The sequence below is a fragment of the Ambystoma mexicanum genome, chromosome 2p (genome assembly GCF_040938575.1).
Source record: "Ambystoma mexicanum isolate Mex_15411 chromosome 2p, UKY_AmexF1_1, whole genome shotgun sequence".
Classification (NCBI taxonomy): domain Eukaryota; kingdom Metazoa; phylum Chordata; class Amphibia; order Caudata; family Ambystomatidae; genus Ambystoma; species Ambystoma mexicanum.
In genome coordinates, this window is record NC_090923.1 from 327,782,435 (window position 1) to 327,804,955 (window position 22,521).

Below are 22,521 nucleotides of genomic sequence, written 5' to 3' on the forward strand. Positions count from 1 at the left end.
GAGTTTCAATTTGTTGCAATGTTGTGCTTTAAAAAGGCTAATGTATCAAACCCCGGCATTACAGTGGTAGTGATTTCAGAAATAAATATTGCAAAAATGATACATCTGACCCCAGCGCTCCTGTTGAAAATCAGCCAGACTTTTTTTTTCAAACGTCCGTTGCATGCTGTCGAGACCACTCGCTATTGTCAACTGCATGTAAAAGTGCTACATTATCTGGAATAACGTATTGCATAATCTGCAACAGTTCTGTCTGTTGTGTGTAGCCTTAATAAAATGCATGCACACATTTATATGTCAGTTCTAACCAGACATGCAGCATGGAAATCGTGCTCTACTTTAGTTAGTTTGACTGCCTAGAGTTGTTTTTTTTAAACAACTGACTACACACACAATAGTTAATAAATGAATCAATGTGCCTCTTGGTAGCATCGGGGAGTCTGAACAATCAACCTAATGTTTTGTGGCACACAATGTGTATTTAAGTGGATGCATGTGTAGCTTTCTCGCTCAAAGGTTACGGCGCCCGCGCGGAGTGAACAGTCGGTGTGTGTGTATATATATTTCTGGAGCAGTAAAGGGTAGCCTAAACAGGACTCCACACACCAAGCAAACACTTCCCCAATTACAACCAACTTTTTATTTTATATTTTATCGTCCATTGTGGCGTGTGCCACTCTTTATAGGCTGTTTTTTGTAACCAGTGAAATATACAAAACATAGACATATGTACATTAAATGTACAGAACAGGAAAAAGGACATAGAAGATTTGCATATCTGAGTGACGAGTAAAATATTGTACATTAAATATTTTCTTCTAATAGCCAGGGTTGCTGTTGCATCTCTTTTAAAACATGCGAAAATTGATTAATAACTCACTGGTCGTGAAAGAAGGCCATTGTGTTTGCAGTACAGAGACCGGATGTGTTACATTATTCTGAACTAGTGCTTATATGCCCACATCCTATGTGTTTCGAGTGCTCTGCAAATACAAGTGGGTATACGTCCTAAAATTGTATAATAAATTAAAAGCAATAAAAAATGCATTTTTTTTATAACGCTGGAAAATGTCCCAAGTGGAAGCAATGCCGTAGCCCTGACAAGTGAAGAAAAACAAAAAGGAACTGAACGAGGAGGCCTGCACTAATGTTCTGTGGTTATGGTGAAAGTCCCTGATGAAGAGCAGTGGCTGTGAAGAGAGCTCACAGAAAGACACCCCAAGCTGCTTAAGTGGGTGCTGAGGTCTATCTGACAATGATAGAAAGGTCAAGTGTTCAAAGTGTGCTGGTGATGTGCGACTGGATGCAGTCCAACAATCCTTAGTAATGCCCGCAGATTAACAAACGAAATTCCAGAACCTAGATATTAAGTGCATTGTAGCTAGTGTGTCTGAGCCCATAACCCTTTTACAAATCTGTGCTTAAAATAGTCATCACAGCCCCTCCTAGACAGGGCACTCGGGAGCAAAAAAAAAAAAAATGAACTTTCTAAAAGGTCAAGATAAAAATCCCAATCTAGTATTTCTTTATGCAATATAATTAAACAAATGCCCCCTATCTAATTTTGTAAATAAATACATATCGTTTCTCTTTCATTGCCTGTATTGAAGCACGCATAATATATCTTGTGGGTGTGTATATTTATATACAATATATTATATTATATATGTAATATACACACAAACACAAAGCATCCAGAAACCAGCAGACCACGTCGTTCCCCTATATGTAACTGTTCATGTACTGAAGGAACAGTTTAGTGTATACTTATATATGGTACGTGAGTAGTATGAAAAGTTAGTACACAGGATACCTCTGTGTTGCTTCAATAGCCTGGCTGCTCTTACAGCTAAAGCCAAGATCGATTGTCATTGCAGTCGATTTAACCTAACAAAAAGGGTAATGTTGGTAGGGAGTTACAATCTGAGACGCTTGCCTTGTACTGGTGTTGCCAGCTGGAGTGCGCTGCCAAACACAGCAGCACAGCAACAAAAGGAGCATTTTTGGCACTGCAGAGATCCGACCACTTTTCAGAGTGACCAAAAGCAACAGACCATCTCTTATTGGAGAGCAGCAAATTAATATGCAAGGACTGGTGAAGTGTGCTTAGGCTGGTCGGATGCATAATTGAAACCTCCATCTAGCACCTAGCCAATGTATGTTGTGCAAATGTATATAGTACCTGAAGATTTTAGAATAGGAGGGGTCAATTAAACCCCACTAGTGCTAAAGGTCAATACACAGAGTTTGCTTATCAATCTATTAGAGCCCAGGGATGTTTTTGGTAAACGCTTGTGTGAACTTTGTTGCTGCATCCAAAATAAAAAATAAAAAATGTTCTCACATCCACAAAACAAATACTTTCCATTGCTATCATCAAATTGCAATACTCGACATCAGTGCACACACACAGTGTCACTTACACAACTGACCCAATGCATGAACATATTAAAGCAGTAAAATGTGTGTTATGCAGAGGAGGCCTATAGGCCTGGATGCAACACTGTTAAGCGGAAAGTGCACACGACGCCCTGTGCTAGGCAACTCTGTGCACCTGTGACCACCCCATGTACTTAGTTCCTAGTTACTTCCCCTTACTCTGCTGTAAGTCCATAACGTCTTTGTTGTAAATAAATAGTTTGGGTCAGATTCAACGCCCAGCTCTGCCGCAGAGCAGTCCTCGGATAGGCGAAGAACAAGTTCCAGTCACTTTTTCCACGCAGTCGCCACACTGCCTGAGCGCCATAAATAAAGTGGATAAACATTGTCTCTGAGCGAAGGGCCGGTGCACTACTTGCACACAAACTGGTCCACGATCTCAGTGCACTTTTTGCACTTTACATAGCAGCACCAGTGAAACTTGCAGTGGCAGCGCTCGGTCTGCACCGTCTTAAACTGGTCGTAGCCCCGGCCGCAGCACATAAGTTCGCAGCCATCCATGCCCTCAGATGTCTTGTTGCAGAGTCGGCCCTGAGTTCCCAGGGAGCCGGTACTCTCATTGCGCACACAGTAGTCTGGGCTCGTGTCCACATACACCAGATCGTTCGTGGTGGGCGGGTTGAAGCGGCTGTTCACCTGCACCAGCTTACCCCGGGCGTTCAGCCTCATAGAGGCAGCGCTGTCATACTTCTCCTTCAGGAAGTCCCCGACCTTGCGGAAGTCAGCCAACTGCAGCCAGCAGGTCTTCAGGCTGCAGGATCCGGAAACTCCGTGGCATTTACAGGCGGCATCAGCCAGATTATACACTGTCTGCAGGGGAAAGGAGGAAAGCATTAAACAGTGCCAGAACTTTATGAGCAACACAAACCAAGCTGCATTCATGTAGAAAGGGAAGTTGGAAAGTTATGCAAAATGTTGGTGCCTCTGAACTTGCCAATAAAGCTGAGCCAGTGCAGGACGGCTCATCCATAATATGCTGTGGGGCACTGAACCGCTAGTCCTGCTTCCCATTGTGGAGAAGCCGTGGCAGCACAGTGTAAACACCTAGCGCTTCCTCAGCGGCTTGCTGCAGCTTATGGAGTGGCACTGGGCGAGCATAAACCATCAAAGTGAACTGTAGTATCCCTTTGACAGTTTCGGTTATCGATACAGTGGGCCATGCAAAACCAGGGGTGTTTTGATTCCTCAACCTTGAATGGCCCATTAGTTATGCAGGCTCGGGAACTGCTCCTCTGAATGGGCTCAAGGAGCACTGCTGCGTCATCCAGCACATTCAGACGTCCGGGGGCACCGGGTTTAGAGTGCTCCAGCTCCTGTGTGCAAGTGCAGGAATTAAGCTCTTCGCTTCCTGCTCATGCTGCATGGGAACAAGTATTGTATGGGTTGCTGCATGCGCGTGTGAAGGAGCAAAGGAATGCTGTGTGTGCATTCGCGAGTGAATGTTGCATAAATGTGTGTTTGTGTTAGTCCTGGTTGTGATTTTGACTGGGATCTTTTTGGGAGGTAGGCATACTGAATACTAAAGCATGGCATTTTTTTATTGGGCATATATCATTAAGAAAACTGTATTATTACATGGTTAGACAGGCATATTTTTGTGCAGCCAGTCTGGTTATAATTTCTTACTGTGGCATGCCATATTTTAATGGCCATCTATGCTGAATCAAACATGATAAGTGTTACTAGGTTTCTAGGCTGGCCTACATCGGTGCAGTCCATTTGGCCTTAAAGCGCAAGACATTTTTAATATCAACACCAGCAGGAGTATGTTCTTATGTGGGGGTACTGGCATACATTAGTGCAGCCAACATGGGAAGATACGGGCAAAACCAGCATGACAATATTTTCATACCGACACAAATTGTGTGCAAAGACATCATGAAAATGTGTTGGGAAACGCTCTTGTGCGCTATTGGTGACTTGCATCTCTTGGATGTTTTCGTGAGATTACAAAACAGAGTTTTTACCCAGTTTTTCCCATAAAGTATGTTGTGTACAGTTAATGCACCATTTTAACCTTCTTGGCAGGAGAACCCGCTAGGACCCCTCTTGTTGGACTGAGCTCCCTCGCTACGCTCTGGTATATTTATGGCAAATATTTACACTCCTCCAATAAAAAAAATAAAAAAAAATTACCAGCCGCCACTGGGCAGTGGTTTTGATTCATGCAAAACTTTGCAGCCCTCACTCCTTGGAGACAAATTGTTAAGCTTGGCGGTCAGTCATAAAAATTGCACTATCCCAGCTCCATATGGTTTTCAGATACATAGCACGTTCAGTGACATTTTTTCAGGCTAATCTAAATAACCCAAGATATAGGGCCCGATTCGTGGTACGTTTTCCTATGGGATTGTGCCATTATAAAACACTTCCATGAATCAGACCCTTAGTGTGGATCTAGTACACTGAATTATGCCCAACGCAGGAGGATTATTTTAACAATGTTCTTATAACCCTACCTCATGTGCAGTTGCAAAAAAAAAGTGGCAGGATTGACATAAAAATGCATAAACATTAGAAACCCAGTTGAACAACTGTAAAAGGGTTTTACTGGATCCAGTTGTGGTATTCGATGTCTACAACTGTAAATGTCCACCAATAAAAATAAAATTTAAAAAACAAAAAAAACAAAAATAAATGACAGGCATACTACAAATATGCTAACAAAATTAAACCAAAAGACACGAGACATTAAAAACACAATTATAGACATCATGAAACCAGTCATTAGCTGTAAATTCAATTGTAATCCTAGCAGTCCATTAGTGTTCAAAACATACAAAGTAGGATAGTAACTGGATGCAGTAGAAAAAAAAAATGGTCAAATCGAAATTTCAGGACAAAAATGCTCACAAAAGTGATCTCCTTGAAAATGACCGTCTATGGGGGCAAGTCCCTCCAAATGCTTCTTGGAACCACAGTTGAGACTGCCCACTATGGACTGTGGTGGGGAGGGCAGGAGTTGCCCGTGTCCATTTAAACATTCAGAAATATGAGAGCCGCCCGCTGCAGAGCAAGTTTGGAGGGAAACATTAAGATGCAGGGGGGCTGTTGAGAAAGGATGCAGGTCTTATAGCCCTGGCAAGGCCAGAAGCACCAAATCAGCGGGGGATATGGAGCAAATGGAAAAGACCACCAGTGACTTCATTTCAATAGAGAGCAAGAGTTCCACAACACATGCAATTGGTTTTCTACGCTTCACTGTCATGATACTCCACGGTCCCATGATCATTCCTAGAATTTCGTGGGACTTTCATCAGAAAACCCTTTTGGGTGTCTGTCAGAAATTCAATTGATCAGAATAATAAATAAAAATGCTTGACGTTCTAAAAGGGGTGGTATTGCTCTGGACTCGTACCCCTATTCTCACAACACTCCTGCTGATTTGAACCAATAGGAGACCAGCCTGCTTCCACCCCAAGTGTTATCTTCTCGACTGAATCCTCTTAAGATTTTTTTTGCAAGTTCGAGTTTCGGATTAAACAGTTCCCCCGTCTCCCGTGTAACCAGCCAACTATATGGATAGAACATGATCCATGTCGTTGTGGTTTTATTTTACTCATGTATAGACTACGGTCAACTGCTAGTATTGCTGTTCGCTGGATGTGTTTGCATAAGCAGTGCAGCCAAACATTGGAGGCTTTTCATCTGCGAGAACGTAAAGGGTCCTGTCCTTTATGGTCTGCATCAGGGGGACATTTTCCCTCATGTGTGGGTGGAGTTTAACATCTTATCAAATCAATTGTTTTGATAGTGTTTATGTTCTCTAGTATTTTCAAGTATTTTAAAAATGTGTGAAAATCTGTTTGGAATTTTAAAAAAAAGGGATATTTTAAATATAAATTAAGATGTTTCCCCATTTCAAATAAATCGCTCCAAATTCTAAATCTCTCCTGTCAGTGAGAAATAACGAAATGGCGTCCCTCCTACAGCAAATCGCCAGAGGAGGGCATCCGTCCACGTGTGAACGCAACTCTGCGCCAAGGCGGTAGTTGGCAATCCATTTAGGTCCGCCATCATTATGTCAACAGTGGATGGCATTTTTATGAGGCATCAACATGGCTGACTAACGGCGAGGGTGGGGGAAGGCCCTCTTCACAGAACTTCCGACACAATGACTGTAATTAGGGAACAACCTTGCGCTACGCACAGCGCTAGGAAAAAGCACTACTCACCCTTCTGCCAGCCTCGTTGTTGTGTATGTTCATTAATGTCCTGGAGCTTTCGTAGGACCCCTTCGTGTGTATTTTCTCTCTCTCTCGGGCATCCACGAACTCTTTGGCAAAGCGGTAGCCGTATTCCAGATTGTCCCCGCAGCCCCCCCAGAGCCAGTCTCTTTGCAGGTCCTTCGGCCTTGCGGCCCTGCTGCAGCCGCAGGTGGAGAGCTCCCCCTCGCGGCAAGCTCGGCTCACTGCATTCACCACCCCGGCGGCGCTGATGGAGTAGGTGAAGGCGGTCTCTCTGCTGCCTATAGTGGAAGAATGGCATCGTGTAAGTCACCAGGGCGCACGCTGTACATTCAGACCTCGTCATACACTATTTGAACAATACTGATTTTTGTCACCAGCTGAACATCATTATTACTTTCATGCGTTAACCTTGCGTGCAGCTCTTTTTTTTTTAAAGACAACATTGTTAATTATGCAAAAATGCTGTTTATGCGGAATGCATACTGTACCGGTTTATTTTATTGTAAACAAAGTTGCCAACAAGATCCATTCCAATCAGTAGATACTTATCCAGTCCGTGTTTTTGATGTTGCAATCTGTGACTTGTAGTTCTGCTTTTCCCATTATAAAACCACAAATCCCAGAATTCAAAGAAAAATACTGGAATGGATAAGTTCCTACAGATTGAAATGGATCCTTATGGGAGCTATGCATTATGAATGTGTAATGTTCATACTTGTAAATCGTTGGTTCCAAGTGAAGGGGACACATTGTGCTTTTCCTAGAGGAGCCATATGGTGCTCTGCCAGAGAGGGATGTTGGGAGCCATAAACAGCACTTCAAGAATACACGTCTATAGCTTGCACAGATTTCCGATACACATTACAAAGTGGTCAAAACTGCACAACACCCTAAACATGTCAGTCCACAGAAGTAAAGGAATGGATGAACATGCGTTCCACCATCTGACAGTCAATGCTGTGTGGACTAAACTGCCACCTCTCATACTCTGCAATTACATCCGAGATGTTTCTCATGGTGGACCCTCAGACACCAGACCTCTGCACTCTGCCAATGACCCCAATCCTGGGGACCTACACTGCTAAACCAACTGTAGCTCTGGCCAACCTCCCCTGCGCTCTCTGCTGGCGAGTCATAGCAATGACTAAGATCAAGAGGACTCCCCATGCATGTGTGTTCGCCAGTCACAGCAATCGCACGTCCCTAGTATAGCTCTTGTAGCGCCTGCTACTGCATTCACCTATTGATGGGGTGGGAGGCTGAACTACGCTCCATTAACTACTTTGTTAAAGATTATGATTATCCCTAAAAATACTCATATGAGAACTTCACTACTTACAATGAAGACCATGAGTGTGGCAATCAAAAAGGATTCTTGGCATGTAATCACCAGCATGCCACTTTCAAGCGGCTAGAGACGGGACCGGATATGCTGTAACATAAGGAGCCAGATGATTGGGTCATTGTGGTAACCAATTAAGCCTACCAGTATCAGCTAAAGGGAGTCCCAGTGGACCATTCTTTAAGGATCGTGGGCAGCTCCTTGATTATCTTTCCACTAAATCTCATTCTCTTAGAGGTGAATTTAACCTTCCCTCTGCAAGCACTACTCAGAAATCTCAATTTCAGTCTTTTCTTAGTGACCACACTCTCCGCACTCTCCATACTATCCATAACCTCCCCACCCCCATGGAGGGAACTCTTCCACCTTTCTCTCAGTCACTAATGCTATTGTCACACCATCCATATCTGATCACTCATTTGTTTCCATCACATCTCCTTTCCACCCTCTGACCTTTCCTCACCACTTGCTTTGCCCATTACTAAAAGGAAATTGCTTTGCCCATTATTAAAAGGAAATTTAAATCTTCTGCCATTCCCCCCTTTCTATCTGGCCTACAGATCTCCCGCTCCTCCTACACACTCAATGGGTCTCATTATGAGTCCGGCGGTAGCCATGCCGGAAAAACCAGCAGGCTGTCTCCGGACCCGAAATACCATTCCACCTTCGTGATTGCCGGAATCACCAGGGCATTACAACCCCGGTGACCCAGTAATTCCGGAGGGGGAATTACGTAAATCCCCATTCCCATGGAGTCGCATAGGACTCCATGGGGATGGGGACAATGGAAACACTGGTTCCGTCTAGGACGGAGCCGGCATTTCCACTTCCGCCTGCAGGCGGGGGGGCCTTACTCCCGCCAGGTCAGACCTGGTGGGAGTGACACCTCCCACCAGCAGAACTCAGAATCAGCCAGCCCGGAAACAACGGTGGCAGTGGATTTACCACCACCTCTGTGTCCGGACCGGCAGGGTCATAATGAGGCCCAATGTCTATTCCACCATCACCGCCTACTCCAGCTTCTAATCCCTACTAAATGACTTATTTCCTCCAATTTCCCACTGCTTACTTCCTCCGAGTCTCAATATCGTCAACCATAAGTCACACCCTTCATACACTCTCTGCACAGGCATGCATCTGGTGCCTCATTGACTCTTACTCCAACCATCCTCGCCGGCTACAGAGCACCCTAAACCCACTCTTCAATCCTCCTAGGTCTATGACCATCATCTCCACCCTCACAGCGAATGACCTCACTGAATACTTGGCTGTAAACATTTCCAAAATTACAGACTCTCTCCTGAACTGCCTCACACTCCCTGCGCTTCCATTTTACACTCTGCCTACTCTACCATCATCCTCTTCCTCCATCTCCCACTTTAGTCACAGTTAAATTGCGAAAGCGTTCTCTCTAATTATGAAGACTAACCCCTCTTGTGCCCCTATCAGACCCTCTTGCTCCTCAGCTATTCAAGCCTATTGTCCCATTAGTGGCCTCTCACCTCGCTGAACTCTCCAACCTGTCCTTTGACTCTGCTTGCTTTCCATATGTTTTCTAAACAGCACACCGCTAAGCAAGGGGCTGACCCAAAACTACCGGCTAACTTTTGCCCTGTGTCTCTCCTTCTGAACTACTTTAAATACTTTAAAGTGCTGAAAGGTTTGCGTTCAACTGTTTTAGCAATTTCTTAAGACATCCACAACCTTCGAGTTCCCCTACAAGCAGGTTTCCACTCCTGTCTCTCATCAGAAACTGCTCTTGTGAAGGTCTACAACTTCCATTGCCTCTGCTAAGCACGCCAACATATCATCTATCCTTATTCTCCATGACGTGTCTGCTGCCTTTGACATTGATCACTCTGATCTCCTTAATACTCTCTTCTTGGGATTCGCGATCAAGCACTTGCCTGTATTGAATCCTACCTTGCTTATTACCAATTCTCTGTCTCCTGGAGCAACAACACCTCTCAACTCACTCCTCTAACTGTTGGTGTTCCACAAAGCTCTGTCTTGTGTCTGCTCCTCTTTACACTCTTCCTCTGCTCTTAGTGCACTAATCGCATCCTTTTGGTTCTCGTACCAACTCTTCACCGGCGACACCCAAATCTCCGAACTTCCCTTTGATCCCGCTATCAAAACTGAGTCTCTACCATTAAATATTGGATGCTTCGCTGACAACTCTACCAAAACAGAGGTGCTCTTCTTCCCTGCCAAAAGAACGTTCTCTCATCTCTGCCTCTGCCCATCCAATTCCCACCTGATACTCTCCACTATTTGTCTTCAGGTAGAAACCTCGGCATCATATAGGACCCTTTTCACCTCTTCTTTACTTTCATTGCATCAACCTCCTAAATTTAGGAAAATTCAGGCACCTCGTTCAAACAGTGTCAAGCATCTATTAACCACTCATGTCTTCTCTAAGCTGGAATACTGAGCCAGCATCCTCATTGGTCTCTTCAACTATACTTTCTTTCCTCTCAACAAGATCATTAACTTCACTACCTCTTTGAACTCCTTCACTTCACACCTGCTTCCTCATCCTGTCAACCAGACTGGATGGCTGAAGATGCAAAATAGGCCCAGATTTAAATGTCTTCTCCTACTTCACAAATCCATCCATGGTAAGGTACCACTATATCTATCCTTCCAGATCTAACTCTACACACCTTCTCTTGATCTCGGCTCTGCCTACTCATCCTCAGTGTGCTTCCTCTAACTTCTGCTCTCTCTCGCTCTCTTCTTGCACCACTTGCAAGAAATTCTCTTACCACAGACATCTGAGAAACGGTCGACATGGATTTGTTCAAAACCAATCTAAAAGCCTACCTCCTCACCTCAGAGTTCCCCTCTTAACCTACCTCATTTGCCTGCTACTTAACATTTCTCCTTGCCTCTAACCTGCCTCAGTCCCTCACTTCCTCTGCCTCCACTCTAGCACTTCACCCATCATGGTCACATCCGGAACACAACTGGCCGTCCTTCCTACCTGCGCTTAGAAATGTCCAATGTTGGTTGTCCTGAGTAGAAGTATGTCTACTTATGTATTGTTCCCGGTGACTGTTCCATTTACTATCCTCCACACCTGGCCAGAATATCCCTCAAACTCGCCCCATTTTAAGAAGCTTGCTGCTTCCCAACAAATCTGATTTCTTATCTTTTGTACGTTCTTTTGTGATCAAAAGAGCATGGTTCCTCCTGTATTTAAATAAAAAAAATATCTGGCATGAGCCACTTGTGCAGCTGCACAGGGACCCCACACTCCTGGCGTCCCTGGCAGCAGATTAAGAGGATGTAGTATCCTGGAACCCACTAACCCAACACCTGGCATTGGGACCAAGGCCTCCCAAATGGGCAGCTCTACAAGTGGTGAACGGCAGCAAGTCTTGCCAATTTGACATTAAGTTTTATGGAATAGGAACTGATGGGGCTTGTGCATCTCCAACCCTTCTGCGCCCACACACACAGATTGCGACTGAAATCTGCCTTCTATCAAGAACCTAACATTATTGTGTCTATTTGCACTTTAAGAACCACATTTTCTTAACACTGCACACAAATATACGATTTTTGCCTAAAATATTTCTATAAGAATGTATATATTGGCAGGTTTGTTTATTATATTTTCTTCTCTTGCACCCAGAGCTGAGAAGATATGCACTCAAGTGCCTAAAATGCACATGGCCCAAATCCCACATTTCCATTTAACGAAGTGTGGTACCCTGGGGGTTGGGGGGGTGGGGGTAGGGATACAAATTGCCGATTACTTGTTTTAGCAGGAATAATTGCAGGTCTGTACGCATGATTCAGCAGTTTTACAGTGCTTCATAATTGAAAAGACTATACTGTTATTCCACCTGGAATAATAAGAACCAAGAACGGCCTACCTATATATCAAAGTTCTTTCTCTCTTGGTACATTTGTTTAATATAACTTCCAGCGATGCCCTGGAATTCAGACTGATTTCGCTCCCTGCCACGTTTATTTTCTGTGTGGAAATGTCCTGATGTCAGTAGGTATGAAAATGGGGGCGTGGATGGCACACATCTTTTGCTGCACAGAGCCTCTCAAATCCTAGACCTTGCCCTGGGCCACTGAAAGGGATATCCTCCTACACAGAAACACAGCATGCTTGAAGTGTTTTAAAACAACCATTCAAGAGTATGAACTTAACACAACTGGACATATGATAGAATAATCCCAATACAAAAATAAAAACAAGGCGTCATATCACGGTACCAAAATAAACACGAGACTGGGTATTTGAGCACTAGACATAACACGCTGTATAGTGCAGAGGATAATGGTACACACCAACTCAGATTATCTTTGGACGGTACCCAGTCAATATATCGAAAATATTACAGAGTGGTACATTTCGAGGGGACCATAATGCCAAAAAACCCCAAAAAGCTTTAAATAAATATATAAAGGGTAGTGGGGTAAAGGGTTTAAAATTGTTCTGGATGTGGTGGCATTATAAGGGTAAAAAAAAATGGGTGGCCCACCCCTTGCCCCCTCGAATAAAAAAACATTTTAAAAATCAAATAATGTGGTGTTTTAGAGTATGTTGTCCACAATGAAATGTACTACTCTGTAATGTCTGTCGGTAAAAATCACGTATAACCCTTTATTCATTCATTCATTCATTCCTCTAGAAGTGATTGAATAGATGTACAACTAGACACAGGATATGAAATATTCAGCAAGGGTACACTTCAAATGGACACTGAATAGGATATCCTCCTACATCACCAGATCAGATGTGCTGTCCTGATATATAAATTGACACTAGGGTCCCAATTGCAGAAACGTATTTGTTATGTATGATACAGCAATAGGGTAAATAGTGCCCTATTGCAAAAACAAAGCAGTGAAATAAATAGTGAATACATTTTTTCAAAGAGGCAATTTTTGCTGTTTTGCTAATACCGTGCAAAAATCGCACTTGCACTGGTGCAAAGTTTCAGTTGCGTGGTCCCAGAGAGATATCCTACTACACCAAGACACCTAGTAAGATGTGGTGTTACACAAATGTACACTGGATTGCACAAACGGATCCAGGTCGGAAAATCTGTTTTGATAAGTCGACACTGCATAGGCTATCCTGCTACACCATTGGACACCTGATAGGATATCATGTTACACGAATGAACAGCGGATGGGCTGGCCTGCCGCACCAAAAGGACACCAATAGGCTAACCAGATACACCAATGGAAATACAAGAGGGTATCCTCTTGCTCACTCTTGAATAAAAGGAACTCCAAGGGCAGATCCCCTTCATCAAATACAAACACGGAGAAATCCAATTAAGATTGAATCCACTGCTGTGTTGCTTCAGAAAAAGATTCTTCCATCACACTCAGAAATCCATTTTAGCAGAGTTCACAGAACTGCTGGGCGTCAAAAATCACTTCCATGAACTTGAGGATATCCTAAAACATACGTACAGACATGCAGATCATGTAAAAGCCAGTGGTCGAAGAGTATGAAAAGAAGTAGTGGAACTATGTTCCCTGCTGACCTGCACCCACTCCCCACAAAGCCCATCGCCACGCCCCCTCCCATGCACAATACAAACCCCCAAACACATGCACCTGCTGTTTAAAAAGGAACTTTCAGTGCAGTGTGCTGAAGTGCAAGTTTCAACTTCTTCCTACACTTATTTTCAAATGAAACCATTCCGGAACGGTTTCTTTTTAAATTAAAAGTATAGGACAGTGAAACAATTTTAAAAAGTAGAGGAGCACCGCTCCAGCTCACTTCAAACACTGTCAAAAACTCAACAGAAAAGACCTCTAAAAAGGTTAAAAACAGACGTTCCGTCATGTTTGGATGTGAAATCTCGACCAATACATTTTGTAAGTGCAATTCTGCGTGCAGACAACCACAGATGTATATTAGATTAACAAACTAATTTGTCATAAATGTCAAAGTTGAGAAAGGTTAAGTTAGAAGCAAACCAATGTGTTTGACGCTGATCTTTGGCCTGATGGGGATATTTTCAAACTGGATGTCAACCTGCGTGAAGTGTAATGTGGAACCTTACCAGTCTGGAGCACAGTCAGGGCCTTACCAGTCTGGAGCACAGTCAGGGCCTTACCAGTCTGGAGCACAGTCAGGGCCTTACCAGTCTGGAGCACAGTCAGGGCCTTACCAGTCTGGAGCACAGTCAGGGCCTTACCAGTCTGGAGCACAGTCAGGGCCTTGCCAGTCTGGAGCACAGTCAGGGCCTTACCAGTCTGGAGCACAGTCAGGGCCTTACCAGTCTGGAGCACAGTCAGGGCCTTACCAGTCTGGAGCACAGTCAGGGCCTTACCAGTCTGGAGCACAGTCAGGGCCTTACCAGTCTGGAGCACAGTCAAGGCCTTACCAGTCTGGAGCACAGTCAGGGCCTTGCCAGTCTGGAGCACAGTCAGGGCCTTACCAGTCTGGAGCACAGTCAGGGCCAGCTTTTCAAGGCCAGCTTTTAAAGTCACCAGACATTAAACTGAAGCACTGAATGCAGAAACGTTCGGGTAAAATGTTATCCCAGACAGGTGTACAGTCAAAGTAATTCATCACAACATCCGGGCACAACCGCAGAGGATTCCCAGCATTCTTTCAGACCCACCGTACGTGAAGCATAAGGGGACTCATCCATAGAGCAGCACTTTTCTATGTCAAAATCTAACAACATGACTATGGTGGTCAAATGTTTTATATAATAGGCACACCTAAGATTCAGGATGGCTGAGAGGATGATGCACACAGACACGGTGGAACATCTAAAACCTTCCCAATATTTAACCCACGCTGCCAATTATAGCAAATGGGCTGTAAGAAACTTCTAAAACATTGCAGCAAGTGTTTTGCTTAATACATAACTTGGCCAAGCCAAGTACGAAATACTAACTCGAAGCATCCATATCTATTACAACAAAATAAAAAAATAACACATTCACGTTTTGTTTTGGGCAGCTGAAGAACATTAAAAGGGCGGAGCCGTTGTCTTCTTGTTGGTCAATTTCAAGTAGCTGGGGGTTACCTGAAGCCCCTGCACTTCATAACAGAATTGGCCTGCTACCGGCTTAGTCTGAATGAAACTGGTGGTCAGAATGGGCCCAACATGGGGTCCAAAATCAGATCTTAAAACGTGTTGAATAAAGAGGAATCACAAAAAAAACTGCAGGCCAAACCCTGCTTTGATTTCAGGATACATGTCTGCAATAGCGAGCAAATATACGGTTCACAAAACATATTCCATATAGTGACAGAATTGCAGAATATATATTTGCAGAAACAGACTGGGTGGAGAGGGGAAACCATGCAAACGGGAGAACACTAGTTGGCCGTGGGTACGTTGGGAGAGGAGAAGAGTGCGTGGAGATGGGGCTGTGGCACAGAGGGAGGCAGGCAATGGGTCAGACTGGAAGCTATAGGGGGGGGAATGAGAGCAAGTAATTAGAGAGCCAATATCAATCACATCGCGTTCCATGAAGGCGTGGCAACCTGGCAGAGATCATCGGGAGTGTATCCGGACCTACCTATCTGCATAACTCGGCCAAACACAGAGGCGTTGTCCACCGTGCTGCAGTTCCACCTCCGGTGCCGGAACTGGTACTGGCACTCTTTAATACCGGTCTTTGCCCCTTCTCCAATATAAGGCATGTGATCCTGGTACAGCTGGCACAGCTTCTTCTGCCCAGGGGACAGCCCTGGCAGCTGGCTGCAGAGTGGCTGGGCCCCCACGATGTATGCCTCCGGGATTTGAACAGGGTTCATGGCCAGGGACCTGAAACAGAAATGCGTTACCGGGCATTAACGTGGGAGATGTGCACGAGAAATCCCAACATGTGTATGTATAGCTGCACCCAGGGGTTCGGTTCCATAATTCACTTAGTAAATAGATTTTTAAATCGACACTTTTATTAGGAAATAGTTGCATTTTTGTGTTGTTAGGCAAATTTTAAATAACAAAAAGTCGCACTCAAGAGACACATATATATATATATATATATATTTATATTAGTAACAATTTTCGCATCCCACTCTGCACATATTCCCATTTCACTCTGCAAATATAAGTACATACGTTCAAAAACTATTGGTGACCCGAGTGCGTTATGAAATTCAATAAACGACTACAGTTCCCAAAAATGTAAAATGTAATCCATTTGCAAAGAAGTTCCCGAGATTTTGTTTTGTGCGTCGAATAAGTCAGAATTCCTATCTCTTTTAAACTGTGCATTTTTACCTCCCCCCCACAAACCCCCCCCCCCCCCCCCCCCCCACCCAGCTAAACGGCGACATCCATACAGCCAAAGGTGAATTTGTTTGCAAAATGCGAAATTAAACTCCTTTTGCTGAAACAATTATCACCCATCAAATTGCACTCTTAAAATATTAAACCAGAGGTCCTGAATTTGGAGAAAGTGCCAAAAAAAGCCATTTAAAATACGAATTTAAAGGGAAATGTTAAAATGGCCAGCTTTTTGGAGGTAGAGTATGTCTGATTAAAAGCTTCAAACCCGGGCTAGACTCGGGGTTTAAAAGTCGAGAATACAAGTTTAAAGATGCGTTTACAAGAGGACATAGTGTTAAAAGATGCTTGCTTATACATGCTGAAGATATATGTTTCAACGTGTTTGCATGTTATCCACATTTCCTGATAATGTTGAAATAACATAGGTGGCCACACGCCCTACAGAGAACATGCTAGAGACACAGAAGGTCGTGCGCACTTACCACCAGGAGCTGGCTTCGATGTCCACCTGCAGCAGGGCGCAGAGCAGGGCCAGCGCGGCTGTCAGGTGCGTGGTGGCCATGGCGCGGAGCCGCATCCCGGGGCTGGCTGGATGGCTGGCTGCTGTCGCTGGGAGTCCGGCTGCAGTATGGGAGGGGGGTGGAAGGCGGAGAGTGCGTTTAATCCCTGCGAGGCTCCAGCCCTGTCTCCCTGCGCGCCTCGCGGTGTCCCCCGTCCTGCTCTGATGTAATGACCTCCCGCTGCTCTGCGCGCACGGTGGGCAGAGCGAGGCCCGGCCCTGCCCGAGCAGCCCGCCTCCTTCTAACGAGAAACACGTTGCGGCGGGCGCGCAGGGGTTAACGCGGCCGCCGCCACAGCGCAGCGCGGGAGCCATCCGCTGGGAAAGGATGCAGGCTGCAGCTTAGACTAGAGAAAGGGACTGGCCAGTGGCGGGGTGGGGTGGGGAGTAAACTCAGCGCTGGGACTGGGCTGTAGAACATGGACAGTGGGGGTTTATCACGCACCCCAAACATCAGCAGCGTTTACCATTCGCCCGAAACTCAGCAGCACATGCACACGTACACTCACCCTACACCCCCCCCATCATCATCAGGAGGAACACCTGCACTTGGGGACAAGAATAAGAGACGATTAGCATCTGGTTGGGTTCGCGAATTAAACACTACCGTGGATTACGATCACCTTTACCAGCATTATACAATAATAATATCTTAACATGGAACATGACCCATGGGGAGATCCTTCCCAGGTGCACTTAACACCGGGTAACGTAATGCGCACAGAGCACGTGGGGCGGCCGAGCGCAGGCCGGTGCTTCCCTGCCTTCGGTGTTCATCTGCAAATGCATGTTCTTTTAGGATCCACACCAGTAACTCGCGTGCCCCAGACTAATATTAAAATAATATTTGCAACCACCAGCCGCCTGAAAGAGCGCCCTGGGGAGACACGCAGCCGTGCAGGAAACCCTAGCCGCTTCCCCGGGATGCAGACGGCCGGCCCCGCAGAGTGCCCGGCCCCGCAGCCCCCGGGCCCATCTGAGAGTCGCATTATCCCTCCCAGGACGCCAAGCCCCGTCCTCCTGCGGGCCGCCGGCCAAATGTTCGCGGCAAACGCCGCTGCTGCAACAACAGCCACGTTTGGCAATTACGGGAACTGCCAGGCCCGTTTAGACACCTGGCCCTTAGTGCAAAAACCAGGCGCTGTTAAAAACACATGCTCGCCACCGCTTTAAACAGGTAATGGGCGCCCCCGCCCTTTCTGGAGGTCCCGGGGACCAAACACGTGGCCAATCCAGATTCCCGTAAAAAAAAAAAAGCATATACTCTTCTCACCCGTTAAGTACAGAACGAGGCCGTTAGCCCTCTGGGAAGTGACTAATGGCTGTCCCGCGTGCAGCTCTTAGATATTACAAATAATGAGTTTGCACCGTTGTTCATCCTCTGTGTGGGGCAGGAGTCGGGACTAGGAGCGGGTGCCGCCAGTGCTATCTCGGTGCTTTGCCCAACGTAAATGCACGTTACCCAAATCACGGCGACAGTCGCGACTCTTAATCCCCTGGTTGCCAGCCTTATTCCTCCATCTCCTAAACTCACACCAGCCTGCTCTATGACAGGGCATCCATCGACTCATGGAGGGGGGGGGGGGGCATTGCTGTCTGGCACCCATGGCAACAGCCGGTCGCAATCCATTAGTTCAGCGTTACATCGCACCCTTTCCCTCAGCGTGTCAGCAACGTGATCCCTCAATTCGCTGCGCGCGGAGAATAACCCCAATCTTGTAATCCTACGGGCACACACGCCCAGCCCCTGCAGTGCAGCAGGGTGCGGGGTAGGAGCTGGCAAAAGTGGCCGCGAGCTGCTCTACCAGCTCTTCCTCAAGAGGGACTTCGACGAGGCCCCCTGTGATGCCGGCAGGTGGCACGGACAGTCTTTTCTCCACACAAGATGACAAGATGGTCTATACGGAACTTGTCTAGGCGAAAATCTTGGGGATGACGGGAGCAAAAATGAGACTGACACAAGGACAATTCGAGGTGTGACCTACAAACTGGGGCTGGCTTTCAGAGTATTGTGGGGTGTGCTTTATTGGACAATTTGGGTGGCAAGCTGGTGCCTCTGAAAGCATGGTTCGGTGGGGGCAAACTAAGTCTCACGTGGCAGGATGGTCACATGGCCAATATGACCGTTTTTGTTCTACTTCTGGTTGCTCGACTTTTGTGATTCCCCCGTACACCCCCGTCCCCCCCCCGCCCCCTCCCACACACACACACACACACACACACTTCTTGTCTTGTGGCGCCTGGCGCCTGGAAACACTTACGTATAGGCGCCATACAAAGGTCCAATAAATAAATAATTATCACTTTACTGGGGAGCTGGCCTCTCAAATGCCTCGGATTTAACCGCCAGGCACCCCTCCACAGTTTACACCAACCAGTCTCTCCAAGGGAACCAAGAGTCGGTTCCGAGCACAGGGGGCCATTACCCGGTGCATCGGAAGTTCCAAAACACCTCGACTTAAAAAGAGAAGTTGCAATGGCATTGACGCATCTCTATGCAAACCCCGCCCACTGCTTCTGCCAATGGTCTTCCCCGAGTCACTGCCACTGGCCCTTAAATCCAGTAGCAGAGCCTGGCAGAAAACGCCCGCACACAGGGGCACAAATTACATTGTCAATCACACAACTAGCCCTGGTTAGGAAGCCCGTATTAAATTGATAACCCACCTAACCCCTCCCCCCCCCCTTTCCGTCCCAATGACCCACCCAGGACAGATCTAAGCGATCCCTTGCCACTGCCTGGGCCCAAAAGGAACGGTTTGTGGGGGGTTGCTTTGTCCTGTCATGCACAGGGGTCAGGGTATAAGTGACAAGCGCAAGCCTCCTCTGGGACACTCCAAAATAACAGGACAGGGTCGGCTAGAAAGTCCAAACGTGGTCAATTCACCTGCAGCGTACACCTTTGCATAACACGCAGGTCACCGCACACCCGCAGCTCCGCAAATTCATGCCAAACAGCGACATTGCAACATTCTCTTAACATTGCCCTACTCAGAAGCAAGCCCTCCCCACCTAAAGCGACCCCAGTGCTAGACCCCAATAGCCCACCCCTCAAAGTCCTCCATGGGCCATTTAGCACCCCCTCTCTCTCAGCCCCGCGTTATCCTGGCTGCACAGGGCTCGCTCGGGGCGATGCACGAGTTCGCGGATTTCATGACGTCTCCCGCAAGGAAGAGTGAGCAGGTAAGGCTTTTGTTTCTACCACTTCGCATGTACCTCTACAGACTGGGAGAATCCAGGGAATGAAACCCCCAACGCACGTAGTGGGGGCGAAAAGGGCTGCACCCCACGCCCTCTTGAACTCAGCAAGGGGCACTCACTCCAAGTGTCTTTGCTTCCGGGAGTCCTATTTTACCTTCATTTCGGAAAAGCCAACGTGAGCCGCACTCTAGGCCCTTCACGGCGTGTCTTATTGCAGGCATCCCGAGGTTGCAAAGAGAAGACCACCCCATAACCCCATAACTGGCGAGGGGTAGAGGAAAACACTAGCTCTCAGTTCGCCCCCCCACACACACACACATTCTCCTTAGAATATTACCAGCAATTACCTTTTTCTAAACTAATGCATTTCATACATTTCAAAAAAGGTGGCAGGCGCTCCTCCCCAGAAAGAACATGGCATGATAGATAACCTGTTCTGAGATGAGATGTTCTTTCTGGAGAGGAGCGCCTGCTACCTTTTTTGACATTTTTGTAAGGTATTTAATGGTGCAAATATAATATTTTGACCAAATGTGCATTGATCGGGATTTACTATAAAGTACGACTAATCATAAAATGCAGACACATCTGTGATCACGCGTGGCATATTGCTAGATCGATATTAAATGAACAGAAGTGGGTTTCTATATGGGTAGACTAGCGATCATTCGAATCAATAAGCGTATACATCAATTTGTAGAGAAAAAAACTCCACTTACAATTGCAGTAAAGTGGCTTTGAAAAGGAGAAGACACCCCGCAGGCACCGCACGAGTTCGCGAACCCGACAACGGGCATTGGGCGCTTCTCTATGAGGAGGAGTAAAAGGTCCACAACCCCACACCGACAAACGTGGCTGCCGAGTGCCCCCGTCCTGTCGCCAGCAGTCCCGCTCCTGTGCCTTTCCCAAGGACCCGAACGGAGAGCCGAAGGGGGGTCGGATGCCCGGATGCCCGCGTGAATCACCGGTAGTAAATCATTTTAGACCGCATGAACCGGCCGCTACACACGAGGCAGCGGGCGCGCCTTCTCTTTATCCCAGGACTCCCGACACCCGGCTTCTGTGGCGTTTGCTTAGACGTTAAAAACGTGTTGATTTTGCGGTTTGAAACAGTAAACGTAAAAAAATGATTTGCCATGAAATAGACGTGATTGGAGGAAAAAGGCGAGAGGCGTTCTAGGAAAGTGGCTCTCGAGACATCCCGTCGCACACTGGGACACCTGAAAAAACCAGGAGGTATAATGTGAGGAACTTACTCATGGATTCGTGGATGGGCGCAGCAACGCGGAGGATGGCAACAGAAAGAGGCGGAAATGCCAGCAACGCAGAAAGCCGATGCTAGAAAGTCAGCCGAAAAACATCTGCAGCCCTGTTGGTAAGTGCAGGTCATCTCTTAAGTGCTGCATGTTGGTACTTAGAAATGTTTTTTTAAAAAAGCAACCCATTCTGTATGAACACAGCCAGATGTGCATAAAAATTGAATATAACGCATCCGACATTAAATGCTGATTGTTTCCAGGTGCTGGCCCCCAACCCTCCTTTTTGAAAGCGTTAAACGTAGCAAACATTGCTGGCCACATTCTCTTGGCTTTCGGGTAGTATTTATTCTTTAAAAGTTAAACACTCTGGTCGGGGCTGCATTCACCAAACGGTGCCCTTGTCTAATCACACTACTTTTCGGCACGTTTGTGTTGAAAGGGGAGTGGTGGGGGGGGGGGGTGTACACGGATACAAAGGAAGTCGTGGGTGGAACGCTCATTCCAGGTTAGCCCCCCGCACGCACCGCAAAGTGCACACTCGCGAAATACTTGAGCCGACGAACCCGCATAAACCCGCAGTGCCTTGAAAAGCTGCAAACACGCTCCTGTGTCTCCGTTGTAAAGAGCGCAAATGCGTAGATTACGAAGGGCCGTGGCGCTGAGAATTTAAATAACCCCCACACTGCGGCAAAGGGGCTAAAGTTAAGCGCCATTTTCTAGCACAACAAACATAATCGATTTTTTTTATAGTGCAACACACTTTAAAAAAAACGTTTTGGAGTAAAAAATAAATCAATAAAAACGGCATCAATGGTGTCTGTCTCACTTTTGAAATCGAAAGGAATTGTAATGAAAACATCACACTGCCACACTGAAAACTTTTAACAGATGGCTCGAAGAATAAAGACACGAAACACGCGGACACTCGTTTGTAAATCGTGTATTGTTTGTAATGCGCTGTGGCTAACCGGATTTTAGATAAGATATATGAAAATGCATCCGCGCTCCAGTCCAAGATGCACACCCAAAGCGTCTGAAGGCCTGCCACATTTCCGAGCTAAAAATCAAAATCAATCGCAGATGGAAACAAAAGGGAGAAAGTTCCTGCGCCCTATCGGGCGCTTGGGAACAAGGCATCGTTCTCAGGGGAGAGGGGGAGAGGGGGCGCGGGGGCAAATGAACACTTCCAGGAGTGCCCCGGGGACGGGCTCCTTACAGTAAGGGGGAGAAGTGTCCGGGTTGCAAATCATTAACGAGCCAATCGGCAGCCGCCAGTGGGGGCAGTTCC

At 46.4% G+C, this 22,521-nt stretch overlaps 1 protein-coding gene across 2 annotated transcripts in view; it reads right to left on the reverse strand.

Moving 5' to 3' along the window:
• Positions 1-617: 617 nt before the first annotated feature.
• Positions 618-22,521, reverse strand: part of WNT5A (Wnt family member 5A) — a 29,386-nt gene continuing 7,482 nt past the window's right edge. Inside the window, exons 2-5 of one of the 2 annotated variants that reach the window (XM_069643646.1) lie at positions 16,697-16,835; positions 15,496-15,743; positions 6,615-6,907; positions 618-3,249 (exon numbers count right to left, since the gene is read on the reverse strand). In XM_069643646.1, the coding sequence (XP_069499747.1) occupies positions 2,791-3,249; positions 6,615-6,907; positions 15,496-15,743; positions 16,697-16,791 (1,095 nt within the window). In that variant the 5' untranslated portion in view covers positions 16,792-16,835 and the 3' untranslated portion in view covers positions 618-2,790. Of the gene's footprint in view, positions 3,250-6,614; positions 6,908-15,495; positions 15,744-16,696; positions 17,277-22,521 lie in introns of those variants that run through there. The other variant, XM_069643645.1, reaches the window with a different exon arrangement.